This window comes from Hibiscus syriacus, unplaced genomic scaffold (genome assembly GCF_006381635.1).
Source record: "Hibiscus syriacus cultivar Baekdansim isolate YM2019G1 unplaced genomic scaffold, ASM638163v2 tig00110556_pilon, whole genome shotgun sequence".
In the NCBI taxonomy this organism is placed as follows: Eukaryota; Viridiplantae; Streptophyta; class Magnoliopsida; order Malvales; family Malvaceae; genus Hibiscus; species Hibiscus syriacus.
The window spans coordinates 5,073,256-5,094,531 of record NW_024062779.1 but is presented as its reverse complement, the minus strand read 5'-3'; the positions used below and the strand labels follow the sequence as shown (position 1 = coordinate 5,094,531).

The 21,276-nt window shown below is 36.0% G+C and overlaps 1 protein-coding gene and 1 pseudogene across 1 annotated transcript; one reads left to right on the top strand and one right to left on the bottom strand.

Moving 5' to 3' along the window:
* Nucleotides 1-6,744: 6,744 nt before the first annotated feature.
* LOC120131535 (transcription factor RAX2-like) lies at nt 6,745-7,983 on the bottom strand. Its single transcript, XM_039148511.1, has 3 exons — nt 7,848-7,983; nt 7,633-7,762; nt 6,745-7,396 (listed from the first exon to the last, which is right to left on the bottom strand). Exons 1-3 carry the CDS (start codon nt 7,981-7,983, stop codon nt 6,745-6,747), a joined length of 918 nt encoding a protein of 305 aa, XP_039004442.1.
* Nucleotides 7,984-11,696: 3,713 nt separating this feature from the next.
* On the top strand, nt 11,697-18,112 carry LOC120131534 (annotated as a pseudogene).
* Nucleotides 18,113-21,276: the final 3,164 nt, after the last annotated feature.

The window sequence follows — 21,276 nt, the reverse complement described above, 5'->3', positions numbered from 1 at the left end:
CATGAACCACGTGCGAGGGTGGTTAGTTCGTTGCTACAGGTGGCTGGTTCGGTTCGGCAGTTTCAACTGCTAAAGTTATTGCTTTCACTCTCCTCTGTAAATGCTTAAATAGCGTTCGTGTTGTTCAATGGAATCAAGATAATAAAAATACCAGAAGCTTTCTCAGTTTCTTTCTTTCTAATTTCGTTGAAAGTTTAACAAAGGCAACATGAACATTGGCTTTCAAAGTACTACCCTCTTCAACACATCGTACCCTTCATTTATTTTCATTTCTGTTTAATTTCCAGCACTTGAGTAGCAACTAACTTTAATCTCGCCAAACTTTATATATATGCTAGGTTGAATTATGTCATAGGAAGCTAAAAATGTAGCACTTAAAACATGCAATCAACTTGAAAGTTCGGCCTTGTTACTGGATATCTTCTTTAAATAAAAACCTTGACTAATGATTATGAGAATTCAAGTTTACGCTGATGGAGGACAGAGATGGCAGCTTGAATCATAAACTCAGATTGGATTTGATTTTGATAGATTTAAATAATAAAATTATCATCGGTCATTTCTAACGGATGACCGCTCAATGCGGCTCGAGTAAGACATAATAATATATTTGCCCCAGCAGAAACCTAACCCAAGGCCGAGCGATCATGTAAAAACTGGGCTGCAGCTTTTAGAGGAGCAATATGAAATTAAACTGGGCTTCCATTAAAATCTACAAGCTTGCACTAACTACTTTAGGAGACTATTTGATGATTAGCAACTTGAAGAGGTAAAGCATAAAACTTTTTTGGAAATATTATAAAATTATCACCCATATCGACTCAAGTTGGGTGGTATGTATCTTATCACAAATTCAATCCATAAATCATTTGTATGGATGATATCAACCACTTCTAATTTTGGCCATGAGGATACAAAGCAACAAAAATTATTAAATACCTATTTCAATCATAATTTCTAGCGTTATAAAAAAAATAATGCCTACATTAGAGTGTTGCTAAAATCTCAATTATTGTGAGTATAAAAATCAAGAGTGCAGAAGAAAAAAGATATGAGAACAACTAGAACTACTTATACAATAAAAGGACGGCAACCAAATATTTAATATAAATATGCACAACCTAAGCCTTGGCGAAACTCTCCCACTTACCGCTCGAAAAGTGTAACTCGTAATTGAAACTAACATATTTAAGTAATATTATTTAAGTTATAGTTGAAAATTTGAAACTCACAAACTACAATGACTTGAATCGTAACTTACATATAATAGAGGTACTGGTTACATAATTTAACCAAATCAATTAAAGGAAAACAGGTACACGTCCAGATAAGGTAACCCCTTGGGATTCTTTTATACAATTCAAGCATTTAGACGATAAAAAATTAAGATTCTTTTATTCTTACATAAAATAACAGGCGCTTTTATTATCGATTATAAATTTTATTACAAAATGAAGCCACGAGGCACCGTTCCCATTCAAGTGAACTGGCAGGTGTGATATACACGTGGCGTTTCGTGATCAGAAAAAACCCAAATGCCCACGAGTTCTCATGGGTGTGCATCACGTGGCCTTGGAGCAATCCCCTGACCCCAGCCCAGTTGCTTCATTAGACAGACATAATTATAGTTTGCCTCACATAAAGACATTTAAATAATGGAGGCCCGTCTTGTCACATCTTCATCCACGACTCTATTTTATGGCTAATCAAGAATAAATCAAAATCTAAAAGAAAGCAAAAAATAAAAGTCTCCACTATGAGGTCATGGTTTCGATGCATGTTGGAATCACACAAGTTTGATTTATTGTGGAGAGCGTTTACCTCTTTTTCTCTCTCTTGGAGCCTCCCAACTTGTGTTATAAACGGACTTTATAAGTTTTGTTGAGGTAGATGGGGTGTGGGCGTTGTCAATGCTGTTGAAGCAACCAAGTCATGTAGCTTTTGTCTTCATTTGCACCTGCACCTTCATGATTTTTTATCCACTTCAGCTTTACAAAATAAGTAATATATATGGAAGATGCGCTTGTCAGTTGATGAAAATAGGCTAAGACCGAGACAAGGAGGTGCAAGTGCAGGTGCAGGTGAAATCGATTTTGGCTTCCTTTTCTAAGACGCGTCATATCATATCCCAATCCACTCCATGGTAGCAAGCTAGCTTCAGGTTCTAGTGAATGTTTCCTGTTTACTTTTCCAACTCCTTGGTTTCTTGCGTTGGATTATGGCGAGGGCTTCCAGTTTCAGGTGCTACGATGTGGGCTGCTCAAGGTAACAAGATTTTTCTCTCCTTCTATACATATATATGTCTCTTTCCTTTCTACAACAGCAAACGTTTGGTTTTATTGGAGAATGAATCAAAAGCTTGATTTTCTGATAAGATGGTGACTTAAGATTAAGTTTTGAGAACATTATTAATTTTTCTTTGCGGGAAACATCAAAAGCCGCATCTTGTCTTAAATCATTTCCTCAGTTCAGATTGGAGAGGACGGCGAACAGATTGTGCTTCTTCTTCTGTGGAGGGTCAGAAGCTCAAGAACCCAAGATAAAGACATCACCGTAACTTCTTTTATTCTTCTTTTATCAAGGATGGATCAAATTCAGTCAAACTATCTTTAAAGTTCTACAAAAATGCTCCACTTTTTTTTCTTTCTGGGAAGCTCTTTCAACAACCTTGCAGCCGTTGCCTTTTTGTTTCTCTCCCAGCTTTACTGCATGGGAGAAGTCGTCACTTTCTCGGGGACTAATAATTAATAAACCTTTGCTAGAAGATGAGCATTTTACGCTAACATTTCCAAGTGTTACAGTACTTTTTTTCTCAGCTTCTACGACTTAGCAAAACAAAAGTTTTTCTCAGCTTATTTGTTTTGTAAAACAAGGTATATAAATTAATAAAAGATCTCTGGAAACAAATATGATTGCTGCAATTCTGATGCTGTTTTGACAGAATGGTTCGATTTTGTAAGGCCAATTTAGGTGGGACAGTTTTCATTTGTCATGTCACTTTTTTCAATAAAAAAGGGTAAACTATACTAGTCCACCCAATTATAATTCTTTTCCATTTTGATCATCACTTTTAAATTATTGTCAATTAAATTATTAAATTATTTAGTAAATTTAATATACAATTAGCGGCGGCACGCATCACTATCATATTAGAGGGTAGTTTATTAATTTTAATTATTTAATTTGTTTTATTTTTATCCAATAAGACGGTGCCATATGTCACCATCTTATTTGTTAAGCAAAACAATATAAAACCAAACCTATATTCAATTATAATTTACAATATTTTTATATATAATCTTTAAATTGATTTTTTTTTAAAAAAATCAAATTTCGATTTTTTATATTTTTAAGCTATATTTATTTTTTTATATTTTTAAGCTATATTTATTTTTTATATAGAATCATTTTATTATTTTTTAGTATAACTAATAATTTTAATTTTATTTAATGATTATATATAAAGAATCATATATATATTATTATTAATTATGTTAAAATAATAAAATTATACTTTGGCTATATAAAAAATAAAGAATATAGCATATTAGTCATTTTCTATGCCATTCGTTATACATTATATATAAAATGTTGTAAAACACTACCAACTTAGGGGCTTAGCCTAGTGGTTCAGGGGTGCGTGGTATTCATGGCAGCAATTTAGGTTTTACATTGGTTTGCTTAAGAAATAAGATGGTGACATCCATCTTATAGGTAACAAAATTAAATGATTAAATAATTAAAATTATTAAAATACCTTCTAATACAGTAGTAATACATGTCATTATCTAATTAAATATTAAATTTATTAAATTGAATTAAAATTATGACCAAATTGATAGAATGTGTAAATATTGAGTACCATCTTATTGGATACAAAATAAAAAAAATTAAATGATTAAAATTAATAAAATACCCTCTAATATTATAGTGACACATGCCACCACCTAATTGAATATTAAATTTATTAAATTGAATTAAAATTATGATTAAATTGATAGAATGTATAAATATTAAGGATCCAATGTATAATTATACTAATTTTTCAATTGTCACGTTATCACTTCCGTAAACTGTTAACGACTAATAACCTGATTGAATGCATTTAAATAATTAGGTGGTCTAGTCGATAATAATTGAAAAATGACGGTCAAAATAGAGAGGAACTATAGTTAGGTGGTCAGTGGTATAGTTTACCCTAAAAATATTTTAGAATAGTATGCATCATGTTTAGAAAACTTAGAGGTCAAATTTATTTTAAAAAAATATTTCAACATTAAAATATAATTTTAGGAGTCATAATATCATTTAAGCTTCTATTCAGAATAAATATTTTCTAACTAATAAACTTAAAATATGATAAACTAAAATAACCGTCAAACTTTTATGATGTCATTAGTCCACACTGATAATTTTACTTGGAATGCGAATTAGTTTTTTTTAATAAAACATTTTTACTTTTTGGTTAAAAATAAATCAAGATATTGGGGAAAGTGGTAATTAATTTTTTTTCCTAGCATATTAGCCAAAATTTTATATTATTTATAGTTTCATAGTCTATAGTTGTTTTTTTGCGGACGGTATCAGATTGCACGAATAATGTGTTATTTCTTGGAAGTTGAAGCACACTATCAAGGATCTCCTATCTTCTACATTGTCATTATTATATAAAATAAAATAAAAACATAAATTATTTTTAAGGGTACCTCTTCAGTAAATTTATTAGAAAAATATCCTTAAATAGTATGTATAGAATTAATTCACATCCTATGAAGTGCGAGGATAAGTCTCGCTTTTTATAGGATTTGAGGTATGTGCAACGTGGACGTACTTTTCAAATAACGTAATTTAATATGAATATTAAGTACTTTGTGTTACGTAGAACGAGAGATTTCTAAGATATTGAATCATTCCTATAAATTTATCACGAATAATATTCAACATACCTCGTGTTTTTCAAAGAGCAAGGTATTTAGTTTTCCAGCAAATCATAAATGTTTATAGGCATGTTCGGGTATTTAATCTCAATTTATAAGATTCTTCACGTAGTATTAGAATTTATCTTTCAGTTGAGGATGATATTATTGAAAACAAAATAAAAATCGCGTCGGAAATGGTTTCTAGAAGAATAAGAAATACAAAATCATGTTCAAAGTGGATACAATTCTTGGTTATGTGCATACAAATGAAGGGAAAACACACTCAAAACAAAAAGAAAAACCCAGAAACCCTAGAAGAATGAGGAAAACCTCTTGCCGGGCAAGAAACATGGAAAGCTTGGTGAAACAGACGGCTGTTTAGACCGTATTCGGGATGTTGTATGAATAGTTACAAACATTGCTGGCCAACTGTGAACAAAGTTAAAGTGGTTGCCCAAGTCAATGCATTAAGTACATAAATAGTGGGGAAAGTATATGTCCAGGAAATTGGATTTAATAGTAAACATCAACTTGAAAAAACAGATCTTCTCACAATTTTCAAACCTAGTTGGTTAATTTTGCAATATTTTATTGGACGAAATTAGTTGTTAAGCCATCGAAATTGGGATTGATTCTTTCCAGTTCCCTCTAATATTTAATCATCCGGGCTATAATTTTAAAACCAACTTTCATGGTAACATCCGAAAATTATTTTGAACACAAGTTGTTAAAAAGATAATATTGACAACTAAACCAAAACTCTAATACCGATTTATTAAGCCAATCACCCTACAAATTATATTCATGCAAGTATAGATATCAGATGGGAATAGGGTTTGTTTATTTTTCATGAGAAGACAAGTGTGAATCTTATGGAACAGTGATGCAGCCTGACAGAGATCTTGTGATCATGCAATTCTGGAGCCTTGTGGACTGTTTGGATTCCCTACTCCTAACATACAAACTTCAACCTTTCTTGATTTTATGCATCCCACGTCAATTCATGTTCATATATATATATATTATATATATAGTATATTCATCCAATAATTCAAGACCAGAAAATTACAAAACAAAAGGAAAAGGAAATAATTTAGGTATCTAGCCTCTAAAAAGAGATAATGAATGTGTTAATAAATCGGATAAAATAAACGAAAGAACACAAGAATTTTAACGAGGTTCGACAATGTGTTTACGTCCTTGGTGTCTAGACGACGCTAAAAAATTTTTATTCAATGATAATAGGTTTAAGTTACATCTTTATATATTAAGCACTTTATGAGTCATACCTTACAAAATGTCCAAATTAAAGAGGACTGTGTTAGAAAAAAAATGGGATTAGGTTGAACTGTAAGTCATTTTTTAAAGCATTGCTTCCTCCATAAAAATCCAAAATCTCCAGCGTCATCATTTTGTTTTAAAATACATGGAAACAGGCTTCCAGCTTAAAAACACGATTCATTAAAATACGGTGTCTGCCCTTCAATATTTTGGAGCAAATGTAGGAAATACAGAAGAGTCAGTGCTTGGTTTATCTTGATATAGAGATTATTTATTTGTTCTTCAATGATGGTTACTTGTCCAGCTTTCATAAACACATCATAACCTCTCTTAAAGGAAATTGCGGGGGGGGGGGGGGGGGGGGGAACTAGCTGTAGAGCTTTACATGTCTGTCCAAAGTAGAAATGTTTCTTCATCCTACACAAAACCCCAGAAACTAAGTTTTGAATCTCAGACACACTATCAAATCCATCAATCCAAAGCCCCTCTTCTTTGGCCCTTACCCCATCAAATCTTTCTTATGTTACACCAGCAGTCCGTGGATTCAGTGGTTGTAGTACATGACTTTCTCTTGTGTCTTGTTTTCATCAATGAAGTTAAGATTATCTTTGTCTAAATTAAACCCACTTGGCTTCTCAGTCCATTGGTTAACATCTACACCTCCAGTATTGGTGCAGCCATGACTCAACACGAACTTAACATTATCTTCATAGCCATTAGAGGCACCAAAACCCTGGAAATTGCTTATGTCTTCTTGCTTGATCTCTCTGCCATAGCTGATTTGGCTAGAGGTTCCATCAGATGAACTGCAGCTTACTTCTCCACTTCCAAACATGAGAAAATTTTCTTTCGCTGGATAACACTGCATGTAACTCACCAAACTCTCCGGCGTGTGACTAAAAGAAAAATTGGTAGCCAAGGTAGTGTTGTCATTGTTCAAAAGACCAGGTTGAAACGATGATATTGGTTCAAAGGCTGTGAAAGATCCGGTTGGGGTGTAATAAGTAGTGCAGTCTTTGTACATAGATGAAAATGAAATAGATGGAGGGTGATGGGAAAATGGTAATGGTGGTGGCTCTTTCTGAGACTGAAAAGCCATAGTCATGGCCATGAGTTTCTTCTTGAGCTTGGTGTTCCAGTAGTTCTTGATATCATTGTCAGTTCTTCCTGGTAACTGAGCTGCTATTATTGACCATCTACAAAATGCATGTTAGAAAAAGAAAACGTTCCATAAGAAGTAAATAAAATCCATGCTTCCCCCCTTTGGAGTTTAAGTAGATGATGGGGATCAATTGGACTTGGCATGCAAAGCAAGCAGAAGAATAAAGGTTTTATACAAGTTTTTTTCCTATTAAAAAACTTTCTTCTCTTTGTTACTCTTTTAGGTAAACTTGATGAAATATTCTTCATCAAGTTAGAAATAAAGACCTACCTGCTTCCAATGGTGGCAAACAGGTTGCAGATAATCCTATCTTCCTCATCAGTGAAGTCACCATGTTTAATGTTGGGCCTGAGATAGTTTAACCATCTCAACCTGCAGCTCTTCCCGCATCTTTTCAGACCTAATTTAAAGGCGACAAAAATTAGCCAAGAAAGAGAGAAATAGAGAGGGTATCGATCTGTTTTGGTGATAATGTATATGTTTACCAGCTTTCTGGGGGAGAGCAATCCAATTCCCACCAGTGCCGTACTTCTCTATGTAGTCCTTAAGCTTTGAGTCTTCTTCAGTAGACCACGGCCCTCTCTTCGCACTCGCCTTGTCGCAGCAAGGAGCCCTCCCCATCTCTGTGATCTTACTTATATCTCTTAGATATATACGCTGATCTGTTTAAGAAACCAAAGGATCTCCCTTTCTAAGTAAAACTTGGATGCAGAAATCTGGCGTGGTGCCTCGTGCCTTTTAATATCAAAGAGTTGTTACAGTAAGGAAAAAAGAGAACATTTTTAATAATAAAGTTCTGCAGAGGTACATCTAAAGTCAAAATAATGGACACCTTTTATCAGTTTCCAACTCAATGATAATTACAAATAGCTGAGACATTGTCCACGACCTGTTATTATGGCTTCAACTAGTTAGAGAATATGGGGTTATTATCATTAATTACATTCTCTTAAATTTGTTGCTGCGAATCTTACTTACGAAACCCATCAAAGGACAAAACAAACCCCGTTTGTAGGGGACTCGTTATACCCAAATATGCCCATTGACTTGACGAATTTGTATTTAACACATCAGTTGAACGAGGGGTCCCCATGGATCAAATTATTTGTCCGGAATTTCATCTCATCAGGTGTCTCCGATTGACTTGTCGACGGTACCATTCGAACTATTGACGCATCATAGGTCAGAGAAAGTGAACAGAAGTAGGCCAGCACTTGCAGATTGTTTTTGCTACGTTAATTCTATCATTTCCTAACAGGGTAGCCAAGCTTTGATTGCAAAGTCGCGGCAGCGAAATAGAGCCCTAAGTCGAAGGTACCCCTTGGGAATTAATGATCACACTACAACTTAACAGTAGGACATAATATTAAGACTCAGAGAATTGGTTTTATTTAATCATTGTTCTCGAATATATGCTTTACCCTGATATTTTTTAGGGTAAACTAAAAGGGTGATCACTAAACTATGATCAACAATAACTTTGACTATTGATGTTTCGTTTTGTTTTAACAGATCATTCAATTATTTAAATGGTTTATTCAAGTCACTCTCTGTTAATTTTTAATAGAGATAATGATATGTTAATTAATAAAATTGACATAATTATATATTTGGTACTCTATACTTATATATGTAGTTAATTTAGTCATAATTTTAATTTAATTTAAAGGCACATTTTTACCACTGGGCAAACCACCCTTTTGATTCCAAATTGCACAATCTTTTATATATTTTATTTAAAGTTATGACACAACAAAAGGAAATAATAAGAAATTGGTAAGATTTCAACCTAGGACTTTCAATTGGATTGGAAGAACTTTAACCACCAAATAACATAATTAAATAATACTTACAACATATATGTGTATCCCTAGTATTTGTTTTTTTTATGAAAAAGGGAATTATTATCAGGTGCCTCGATAAAAATTTCCCTAAACCTATAGGAGGAAAAGAGTACAAAGGATTACACCAAGAGCTAAACGAAGAACAAGAACAGCCCATTCAAAACCCCCTCCCATGAGCACCCAAACAGCAAACAGCTTTCATACCATGTCCTCATTCAGGATTGGAGCCACTTCCTCTGGGGGGACATCAATAAACTGTGTAGAAATAACATCCGGTCCAACACTTCTCACAAGACTATCGGCAACTCGGTTTCCTTGTCTCAAAACATGTTGGAATCTAACTTCCCAATCCTGGTCGATTATCCTATAGATATGTTCAACAATAGACAACAAATTGTTCTTCTTTTTGCGGCCATGCAGATGCTTTACAACCGACAAGTTATCATTCTCTACAATCACCTTTCGCGCACTCGTGCGCCAAGCACAATGAAAATTGATGTACACACCCCAAAGCTCTGTTTCCAAAACCGAGCACACCCCCATAAACTTTTTAAAACCTAGAATCCAACCTCCATTATGATTCCAAGCCACACCACCACAAGACGCGAAACCATTTCTATCTCCATAGTATTTTGTTTGTGATCAACTCATCAACTGCATCGACTCTTGGAAAAGGAGAAATTATTTCATAGGCCTATCCTGCCACATTATCTATGACCCCTATTAATTAAAATTTATTTACATCATCAATTTTTTCCACATCACTCATATAATAATATTTTATTTTCCAAGTCATCTTTCTCCCTTAAATATTAAAATTAAACTAACTAGGGTTTATTTTATTCCCAAACGTAATACCAATTGCCCAAAACTCACAGAGCTGTATTGGTTTGTAATCTCCCTTTGCCCAAAACTCAAAAGAATTGCAGCAGTTGAAGTCGGTATCACTTTGCCCAACTTTCAAAGAATTGCAGTTATTATTTTCTCCATGTGATCATCGCCTTCATCATTCAATAATACGGTAATTTTATTTCTGCATAAATAATTGCTTTAAACTACTTTTCAATGTAAGTTAAAATATTTAAGGGGGAAAGATGACTTGGAAAATAAAATATTATTATATGATGATGTGGATAATTTGATATACAAGCATCTCTCTATCATAGTTTTCAGCTGCTTAGGCTGTGATAATTCTTTTTATAGAATTCAAATTTGGATTTTGTATTCTTCTTAAACAAAGTTGAAAGCTTAAATCACTGCATCTTTCCAAGGGCCCAGTTTTTAACAGATTTGCTCTTTCCTCTGGTTGTGGACCTCACTCATGTCAGCTTCACACCAATAAGACTATAAATTAGCTGACCCTATTCCCATGTGTAATGGGATAAGAGGGAGATAGGATAGTAGGCTGGCTCCCAACGTCAGGTTGAGAGCAGCTTCTGTGGGAGATCTCCGGCAATCAAAATTATGAATTTTCCACCGTGAGACTCGATCCCTCGACCACATAGTTAAGAGCTTTGTGCTCTACCAACAAAACTATCTAATTTATAAATAATTAAATATCACAAGATCAATAATGTCTTAATTTCTTATAATCATCGTCAGTTTTTCCATGTTCATTGCTCGCCATGTTAACTTCCCCATCAACCAACTTGCCACGTTACCTGCATGTTGGGTCCCTCAATCTCCTTATTTATACCATCATTGTAGCCACATTCTTCCATACACAAACCTAATTTCAAAACCTTCAAGTCCAGGTCTCGATCTGCATTATTGACGCCAGACAGAATAGTGATTATCCTGCAAGCGCTCCAACAGATGATTCACAAGAGAAAATTCGCCCAAAAAATCCAGAGAAAAAAAAGTCTCTAGGGTTTAATAAAATATTATCAAATCAAACAATGCCAAAATCAGTCCACAAGCCGGACTGTTATAGCCAAAAATCGTATTTATTCGAATTTTGCCAAAAATAGCAAAATCCCGAAAATCACTCTAAATTGAAATTCGAAATAAAATAAGCAATCTCTAAAAAATCCGGCCTAAATCGGATTTAAATTGACTTCCTAATTGACAATCGAAATATTACCATAAATAGTAAAAAATATCTAATTCTAGTGATTCGGAGGGGAAAACGGCAGAATTTGAGGTTGAAAAAAAGGCCACATAGAGCGTAGCTCATGTGGAGCGCGTGCGCGTCGAAAAGAGCTTTTTGGATTGGGGTCTTATGCACGATTCTGACACCTGTAGCCAAAGTTATGGCCAAAAGACTGAAACATACTCAAAACGACCCCAATAAGGAACATGTCACAATCAATTCCCGCCTTTGCGCTGATCTGCCAATTCATGGTATCTCAGCGCCATCAAGGTGCAATCTGACAGCTCAGCATCATCTGTCTCGGATCCCCCTGCATCAATTATGGCCCGGTACTGTGTGTCTTTTGTTTTGTCTCCCTTTTATGGCTTCAGTTTTCTACATTTTTCATGCATTTTTCCATGATTTCCTCAATCATTGCACAGGGTCCTCCTTCCCCTGGATACTCCCCGAGCTCGAAGGTTAGTTCTATGACCTTTAACCAAGGGTTTAGAAACCGATGGGATCTACAACATCAGAGACTAGACCAGGGTTCACTAATAATATGGCTTGATAAAAGCTCAGGTTTTTGGACTAGCCGCATGTTAAAAGTCAAATAATTTAGGCACCAAATTAGGCACCAAATGGTGCTTTGTCAAAGTCAAAAATTAGGCACCTAATTTTTGTTGAAATTGGGTAATGGGATAATTAATTTTAGTCATTGTAATTTAGGGTATTTATAAGATTAGTCCTTAAGTTTCAACTATAAATACTCTAGCTCATTTAGCTTTAAAATCATCCCAAAGCATTCTAGCTTTCTTCCAATACTAGAGAGATTTTAGAGAGTTTCTTGAGAGTTGTTTTCTCCTTTTTATCTAGAGAGAATTATCATTGTTTTCTCCTAGGTAGATCGAGAGAGGTTGTAATTCCTATTTTCTCATAGTGAAATTCTTCTACCGTTGCCCGTGGTTTTTACCCTAAATTTTTAGGGGTTTTCCACGTAAATTTTGTGTCTCTTTTATCTTCATTTTTATTTTCTCAAATTATCAGTTGCGATTTTGCTCTATCCGATAGCCGTCTTCCGCAACAATTGGTATCCGAGCTAGATTAGAGTGTGTAATATCTTCTTATTGTCTTTGTGGTTGCCACCAAAAGGTGGATCCTCCAACATAAGAAAATAAGAAGTTATTACCCATTCTTTGAAGGTTCCAGAGAAATATTCACGATAGTGAAATAGTGGGAGCTATCCGTAAAAGAAGTTATGGCAACGAAATTTGATATTGAAAAATTCAATGGGAGAAATTTCTCATTGTGGAAATTGAAGATGAAGGCTATCCTGAGGAAAGACGGTTGTCTAGCAGCTATCAGTGAAAGGCCAGTGGATTTCACAGATGACAACAAATGGATCGAAATAGACGGGAATGCTATGGCAAACTTTCATCTAGCATTAGCAGATGAAGTATTGTCAAGCATCGAGGAAAAGAATACAGCTAAGGAGATATGGGATCATCTCACCAAATTGTACGAGGCCACATCGTTGCACAATAAAATTTTCCTTAAGAGAAAATTGTACACTCTCCGTATGCCAGAATCTACTTCAGTGGAGCACTTAAATACATTGAACACTTTATTTTCTCAGCTTACATCCTTAAGCTGTAAAATAGGAGAACAAGAACGTACTGAACTTCTACTTCAAAGTCTACCGGATTCGTATGATCAACTCATCATCAACTTGACAAACAATAATGTCACCAGTGTAGTCTTCGATGACGTTGCAACTGCTGTTCTACAAGAAGAAAATCGGCGCAAGAACAAGGAAGACAGACAAGTAAATCTGCAACAAGCAGAAGCATTGACAATGATGAGAGGGAGATCAATAGAACGTGGCCAAAGCAGCAGTTACAAACATGGTAGATCGAAGTCGAGGAGCAAGAAGAATTTAAAGTGCTACAACTGTGGAAAGAAGGGTCACTTGAAGAAGGATTGTTGGAGTCTAAATAAAAACTCTAAACCACAAGGCAATACCGTAAACACTTCAGATGATGGAGATGTTCTATGCTGTGAAGCGTCAACCACCGTGGAAGGAAGAAAACGATTTGCAGATATATGGCTCATTGATTCGGGAGCAACATATCACATGACCTCAAGAAGAGAATGGTTCCATCATTATGAACATGTCTCAGGAGGATCTGTGTATAGTTGCAATGATCATGCCTTAGAGATCGTTGGCGTGGGAACCATCAAATTGAAGATGTACGATGGAACAATCAAAGTTGTTCGAGATGTGCGGCACGTGAAAGGCCTGAAGAAAAATTTATTATCCTACGGATTATTGGATAATAATGCAAGCAAGATTGAAACACATAAAGGAATGATGAAGGTGTTCCGTGGAGCGCTTGTGGTGCTGAAAGGCGAAAAGATAGCTGCAAACTTGTACATGCTGAAGGGAGAGACTTTGCTAGAAGCAGAAGCCTCTGTTGCATCATGTAGTTCAGATTCTTCAATGTTATGGCATCAGAAACTTGGGAACATGTCAGAACAAGGAATGAAAGTTCTTGTGGAGCAAAAGCTACTTCCAGGCTTAACAAAGGTATCACTTACTTTGTGTGAGTATTTCATAACAAGTAAGCAGCACCGGTTGAAATTCAACACGTCAAATTCTAGAGGAGATGTTGGGTATATCCTATTAAGAAGAAGTCATATGTGTTTTCAACTTTCAAAATCTTCAAAGCGCGGGTGGAACTTGATTCTAGAAATAAGATCAAGTGTTTCAGAACAGATAATGGAGGTGAATACACAAGCGAAGAATTTGATGACTTTTGCAGGAAAGAAGGCATCAAAAGACAGTTCACAGTGGCAAACACTCCTCAACAAAATGGAGTGGCAGAGCGGATGAACAGAACCTTGTTAGAAAGAACAAGAGCAATGTTGAGGGATGCAGACCTAGAAAAAACATTCTGGGCAGAAGCAGTCAATACCGCATGTTATTTGGTGAATCAAGCTCCATCAACTGCAATAGAGCTGAATACATCAATGGAGATGTGGACTGGTAAACCAGCCGATTATTCAAACCTCCATATATTTGGAAGTATTGTGTACGTGATGTACAACTCCCAAGAAATCTCAAAGCTGGATCCAAAATCCAGGAAATACAAATTCTTGGGGTATGCTGATGGAGTCAAGGGGTATCGCTTGTGGGATCCCACTGCCCGTAAAGTGATCATCAGCAGGGATGTTATCTTTGTAGAGGATAAACTACAAAGAAAAAAAGATGATGATAGCACTGAAAAGTCAGAGACTACACAGATAAATGTGGAAAAGGAGTTTGAACAAGGAGATTCTTATGAAGCAAAACCAGTATATGATGAACAAGAACCAGAGAGTTCTGAAGCACCAACAACTCGTCAATCAGATCGTGTGAGAAGACGTCCCAATTGGCACTCAGATTATGTTATAGAAGGTAATATTACATACTGCCTTTTAACAGAGGACGGTGAGCCATCAACATACCAGGAGGCAATAAAAAGCTCAGATGCTTCACTGTGGATGATGGCGATGCAAGAAGAAATCGAAGCCTTCATAAAAATAATACATGAGACCTTGTGCCACTACCACAAGGAAGGAAGCCGATTGGTAACAAATGGGTCTTCAAAATCAAGCGAAATGGTGACGATCAAGTTGAGAGGTATCGTGCAAGACTAGTGGTCAAAGGATATGCTCAAAAATAATGTATTGATTTCAATGAAATATTTTCTCCTGTGGTTCGACTAACAACAGTTCGAGTAGTTTTGGCAATGTGTGCTACATTGGACTTACATCTAGAGCAGCTAGATGTTAAAACAACTTTTCTTCATGGAAATCTTGAAGAAGAAATTTATATGCTCCAGCCTGAAGGTTTTGAAGAAAAAGAAAAGAAGAACTTGGTTTGCAAGTTGAACAAATCTCTGTACGGTCTAAAGCAGGCGCCGAGGTGTTGGTATAAGAGATTTGATTCCTTCATTATGTGCCTTGGATACAACAGACTTAACGCAGACCCTTGTGCTTATTTCAAGAGGTCTGATGATAACGATTTTGTTATATTGTTGTTGTATGTAGATGGCATGTTGGTTGCAGGACCCAACAAAGATCATATTGAAGAATTGAATGCGCAACTGGCTAGGGAATTTGAAATGAAGGACTTGGGATCAGCAAACAAGATTCTAGGGATGCAAATTCTCCGAGACAGAAGTAATGGGAAGATTTGGCTTTCACAAAAGAATTACTTGAAGAAGATCTTGTCAAGATTCAACATGCAAGATTGTAAGCCAATTTCTACCCCTCTTCCTATTAACTTCAAATTATCCTTCAGTATGAGTCCTAGCAGTGAAGAAGAGAGGATGGAGATGTCTCGAGTACCGTATGCATCAGCAGTGGGAAGTTTAATGTTCGCTATGATATGCATAAGACCAGACATTACACAAGCAGTGGGAGTGGTTAGTCGGTACATGGCGAATCCAGGCAAAGAGCATTGGAATATTGTAAAGAGGATCCTCAGATACATCAAAGGGACCTCAAATATTGCATTATGTTACGGAGGATCAAACTTACTAATCAATGGTTATGTAGATTCTGACTATGCAGGGGATTTGGATAAAAGCAAATCTACTACAGGATATGTGTTCAAAATTGCTGGTGGAGCTGTAAGCTGGGTTTCAAAATTGCAGTCAGTTGTGGCTACGTCCACAACAGAGGCAGAATATGTAGCAGCTACACAAGCCAGTAAAGAAGCAATTTGGTTGAAGATGCTATTGGAGGAGCTTGGGCACAATCAAGAGTATGTCTCTCTGTTTTGTGACAGTCAAAGCGTCTTACATCTAGCAAGGAATCCAACATTTCATTCAAGGAAAAAGCACATACGAGTTCAGTACCATTTCATTCGTGAAAAGGTGGAAGAATGAACGGTAGATATGCAGAAGATCCATACCAAAGACAACATAGCAGATTTCATGACGAATGCAATCAATGCTGATAAATTTACCTGGTGTCGATCCTCCTGTGGCCTGTCAGAAACGTAAGCAACATGAAGGTACAAGGTAGAAAGAATGGTGTGAAGATATGATTATTCCAATCAAATCTTCAAGTGGGAGATTGTTAAAAGTCAAATAATTTAGGCACCAAATTAGGCACCAAATGGTGCTTTGTCAAAGTCAAAAATTAGGCACCTAATTTTTGTTGAAATTGGGTAATGGGATAATTAATTTTAGTCATTGTAATTTAGGGTATTTATAAGATTAGTCCTTAAGTTTCAACTATAAATACCCTAGCTCATTTAGCTTCAAAATCATCCCAAAGTATTCTAGCTTTCTTCCAATACTAGAGAGATTTTAGAGAGTTTCTTGAGAGTTGTTTTCTCATTTTTATCTAGAGAGAATTAGCATTGTTTTCTCCTTGGTAGATCGAGAGAGGTTGTAATTCCTATTTTCTCATAGTGAAATTCTTCTACCGTTGCCCGTGGTTTTTACCCTAATTTTTTAGGGGTTTTCCACGTAAATTTTGTGTCTCTTTTATCTTGATTTTTATTTTCTCAAATTATCAGTTGCGATTTTGCTCTATCCGATAGTCGTCTTCCGCAACACCACATCCCTTTGTTTTTCTTCACTTTCTTTGTTATGATCATTATGTTCTTCTCCTCGTCTTGGAGATTATCACTTGACAGAACTATGTGCTTTTTCTTTTGCATTCGTGGTGAAAACAGGAAGTGGTTTCAAGTCACCTCAGCCATATCAGCCTGGTTACTTTGGTGCTGCCATGAAGCTCCAACCCGCTTATACAGCAGGAGTCATTACATCTTTCAATGTAATATTAACATTAACACACAAATTTATTGAGCTAAAAAATCGCTTAACTTATTAAATTTGATGTTTTACTATTCGAAAAGCTTTCGAACGGTGAAGATCACCCTAGAAACCATGATGAAATTGATATCGAGTTCCTTGGAACAACACCGGATAAGTCATATACTCTGCAGACTAATGTGTAAATCAGAGGAAGTGGTGATGGAAATTTAATTGGGAGGGAAATAAAAATCCATCTACAGTTTGATCTTACACAAGACCATCATAATTATGCAATTTTGTGGACCCCTACTAAGATTATGTAAGTGTGACCTAATTTGTTTGTAATTTTAGAAACAAAATTGATATTTCTAAATTATGTGAATTAGATGGATTAACAATAGGTTCACAACTAGTTATGATGGGTTATTATTTATGTCACTGTTATTTAGACAATTGTGTTATTATGGAAAGAGATGAGCACATTTTGTAAGCTCCCCTGGAGTATAATATTAAACTAACTCGCATAATATTGTCATTGAAATCTAAAACTGATTTCTTAAATGATACAACCAATAGATTTTTTGTAGATGATGTGCCCATAAGGACGTATGAAAAGAAGCGTGATGCCACATTTCCGACGAGCCCTGTGTAGGTGTACGGATCGATACGGGACGCATCGTCTTGGGCAACCGATAATGGAAGGTACAAGGCCGGTTATAGCTACCAACCCTTTTTTGGTAGGTACTCAAACTTCAAACTAGGTGGTTGCACCACAAATGGCCCAGCCCATGCCGCCCTCCCTCAGCCTCTCCTACGGGTTCCGACAGCCTCAGTCAACAACAAGTGATGACTATGAATTGGGTGCAAAGGAACTATTTGGTGTATGACTATTGCCATGACCCGATGAGGGGTCATACTCAGACGCCAGAGTGCTAATTAAGATTGGGATAAATTGTTTAACGTAGAGGAACAGACGCAAGAGTGGTTGCGCGTCCAAAGCCCTCTTAAGATTTGCTTGTCTGCTTGTGCTATTTATTTGTATTGTATTGTTGCGGGTGTAGGCATTATTTGTTGAATTGAGTGATTAGAAAGAAATATGCTTTTTATGTTTATGAAAGGAAACACGTTGGAGAATTTGAGAATGTGGAGGTGGCCAAAAGTACCTCTACGTATTTATATTTTTATGATTTGATACCAAAAGCATCTTTGCAGGAAATGAAGAATACAAACAAATCCTATATGCTTATCCATTCTTCAATTCATAGATTATAGTGCTCTTTTAGCACCAGAAAAGAAAGATGGCGGTATTTGCGTGGACTTAGAAGGCCCAATTTCCATTACAAGATACAACCTACACCAATTAACGTCTGTAATAGCCCATTAATTACCAATTCAATTGTTAAGCCTATCAAGTGCTTTTCTTTTCTTTCAGAAGCAAGCCCATTACTAAATATCATTGTGAATCGTTTTAATATACTATCAACGGATTGTTCCATGCATGTTGGAAACTACGCATGTCATTTGAAGCTGAATCCAGCATGCGATTCATGCGTGATTGCTAGCAGCTGCCTTTAAAACTTAGTCCAACACTTGCACATCAGCACGCCGAAGTTCCATATTCTATATACTAATAACGAGCTATCTGAAGTTCACAAAGAGAAGAAACTAGATTTCACTGTGTCTCATCAAACACTTGGACAAAACAATACAAAAAGAGAAGAATCTTTTGCATTCTTCAATTGCCAAATAGGATTTGCATTCCAATGCTATGAGCCACACTTTATTTTTGCCACCAGAAGCTCCCTTACGTAGTATAAAACATGGCAGGGAAGCTTTTGAAGTTCAAAGGTTCATCATTCAATCTAATCCAATCCAAAGCACCAATAATACAGTGAAAGCAACCTGTAAAAGGAACCGTGGCTGCTGACCTGACACAAAAAAAGAAAGCAAAGATATCCGGAACTCAAAAGCACATCAGCTGTTAACACCCACTTATCCCCGCAATGGGTCCATTTGTTTTATTAATATCCCGTGAGTCGTGACCACTGACTCCATCTAAAGGCCCCGCCCTCTGCACTGACGGTGCCCATCCCTTCTTTAAGGGTGATTTTACCCCACTGACACCGTTTGTTTTTATTTTTACTTTTCTAACACCGTTCGACCAATATTTCCAAAACTAGCACCCTTTCTGCTGAGTTGGCAAAGGCGCGTCCCCGGGGGCGCGCTTTACCCGGTTTTTCGCTGAGTTGGATGCCACGTGTGAAAGGCGCGTCCCCGGGGACGCGCCTTTGCCAACTCAGCAGACACGTATTTTGTTTTATAATAAATAGTTTATTTTATTATTATTATAAATTAATAATATATTATGTAAAATGTTTCGATTATATTATGTAAAATGTTTCGATTATAATGTAAAAATTATAACTAATAATATTAAATATTATATTAAATAAATATATTAAATATATTTATGTATTTAAAAGTTAAAAAAATTTATTTAGGTGTACATACATTGACAAATTATATAAATGCAATAACATTAAATTATTAGAAATAAAAACATTCATTTAAAAACTTTAATTACATAAGAGTTAACGGTTATATGATGATAACAGAGCTGGACATTTTTTTCTATTGTGCCCGATGTTTCTACAATGCCCACATCGTTTTTGTTCTGTTGACTTCTCCCGAATATCCATATCACAATGTATTCTAGTAGATTTTGGACGACCTGAGTCCCTCAATAGCAATGGATATGGGACAATTGTAAGCCAAGTTTGAATCTCATTTGGGTCTCTTTCGTTTCCTATGGGCGGAAACTCAAATTCATATACCTTGAAAACTTGTGAAAGTTGGTATACGGGATCAACATAATTTTTGTAGTCCAAATGCGAATGTGAGCAAGCAGCAATGACATGAGAGCATGGATATTTGAGTGCTTGAAAGAAACCACAATCGCACCACCTCTCTTGCAGATTAACTCTGAAAGAGTTAGCTTCAATCCCTTGCAGCGGACGTGGCATTTCGGTTACACGAAACAATTCACGGGTGCGAGAAAAATTTGTAACTAACATCCCATTTGATGTAGCCATTTTTTTCTGTAAATCGGCTACTAGTCTTGGGTGGTAAATATGTTCGTTTTGCATCCAAGTAAGAGCTTGTCCACCGAGTTTTGCAAAGAGTTGACCCAAACGAAAATAAGTCGTTTTGACCAGCGCCGTGACTGGTAAATGACGCGCCCCCTTTAAGGTTGAATTTATTGCTTCAGCCAAGTTTGTTGTCATATGACCATAGCGATACCCCCCGTCATATGCATTTGTCCACATTTCTTTGCTGATGTCCATAATGTACTCGCACCCCTTCTTATTTTTGCCAAACAGCTCTTGTAGCATCGACTCAAACCTTTGAGGTAAGAGTTCGTAACCTAAGTCATTAGGAATATGTAATAGTTAATATGAAGTATAAATAAGTAATAAGAAATTGATAGAAAAATTAGGAAAAAGTAACATACCCATCCGCACGACTAACTGACGTTCATCGTTCTTCTTGTATTTTCCGTAATAGTTTGCAGCAATATGACGGACACAATAACGATGTTGAACATGTGGAGGTCTATACATTGTACCCAAAGAGTCCATTGCTGCTTTTATCCCGACTCCTCGGTCTGAAATAATGCATACTCGTTCCCTGGTGACAACATGTAAACGTAAATTTTTAAGGAAAAAAGCCCAAGACTCAGTGTCTTCTCCTTGAACGAGGGCAAACGCAACAGGAAGAATATTGCGGTTTCCATCTTGGACCACAGCCAATAATAAAACTTGCTTGTATTTCCCATACAAGAAAGTACCATCAATTTGGACAATTGGTTTACAGTACTTGACTGCATTAATACACTGAGGGTAAGTCCAAAAGACTCGGTAAAATTGGCAGCGATCGCGAACCATTCGATCATTCACGTAATGATGTTGAGTTTCGAACTCAACAATTGTCCCGGGATTAAGTCTTTGCACAACATGAAACTAACTGGGCAGCTCGTTGTAAGAGGAATCCCATTCGCCATGAAGTTTGCAAATGGCATTCTGTTTTGCCAACCACGCTTTTTTATATGAGACAGTGTACCCATATTGGGACTGTATAGCAGAAATCAACACTGCAACAGCTATATGAGAGCTTTGCTTCACAATGG

What these genes read in the sequence shown, in the direction of transcription:
- LOC120131535 (XM_039148511.1), bottom strand. Translation starts at nt 7,983, where the DNA reads ATGGGGAGGGCTCCTTGCTGCGACAAGGCGAGTGCGAAGAGAGGGCCG. An exon ending in TGCTCTCCCCCAGAAAGCTG is followed by an intron (nt 7,763 to 7,847) that starts GTAAACATATAC and finishes CCTTTAAATTAG; the next exon opens with GTCTGAAAAGATGCGGGAAG. An exon ending in TTTGCCACCATTGGAAGCAG is followed by an intron (nt 7,397 to 7,632) that starts GTAGGTCTTTAT and finishes TGCATTTTGTAG; the next exon opens with ATGGTCAATAATAGCAGCTC.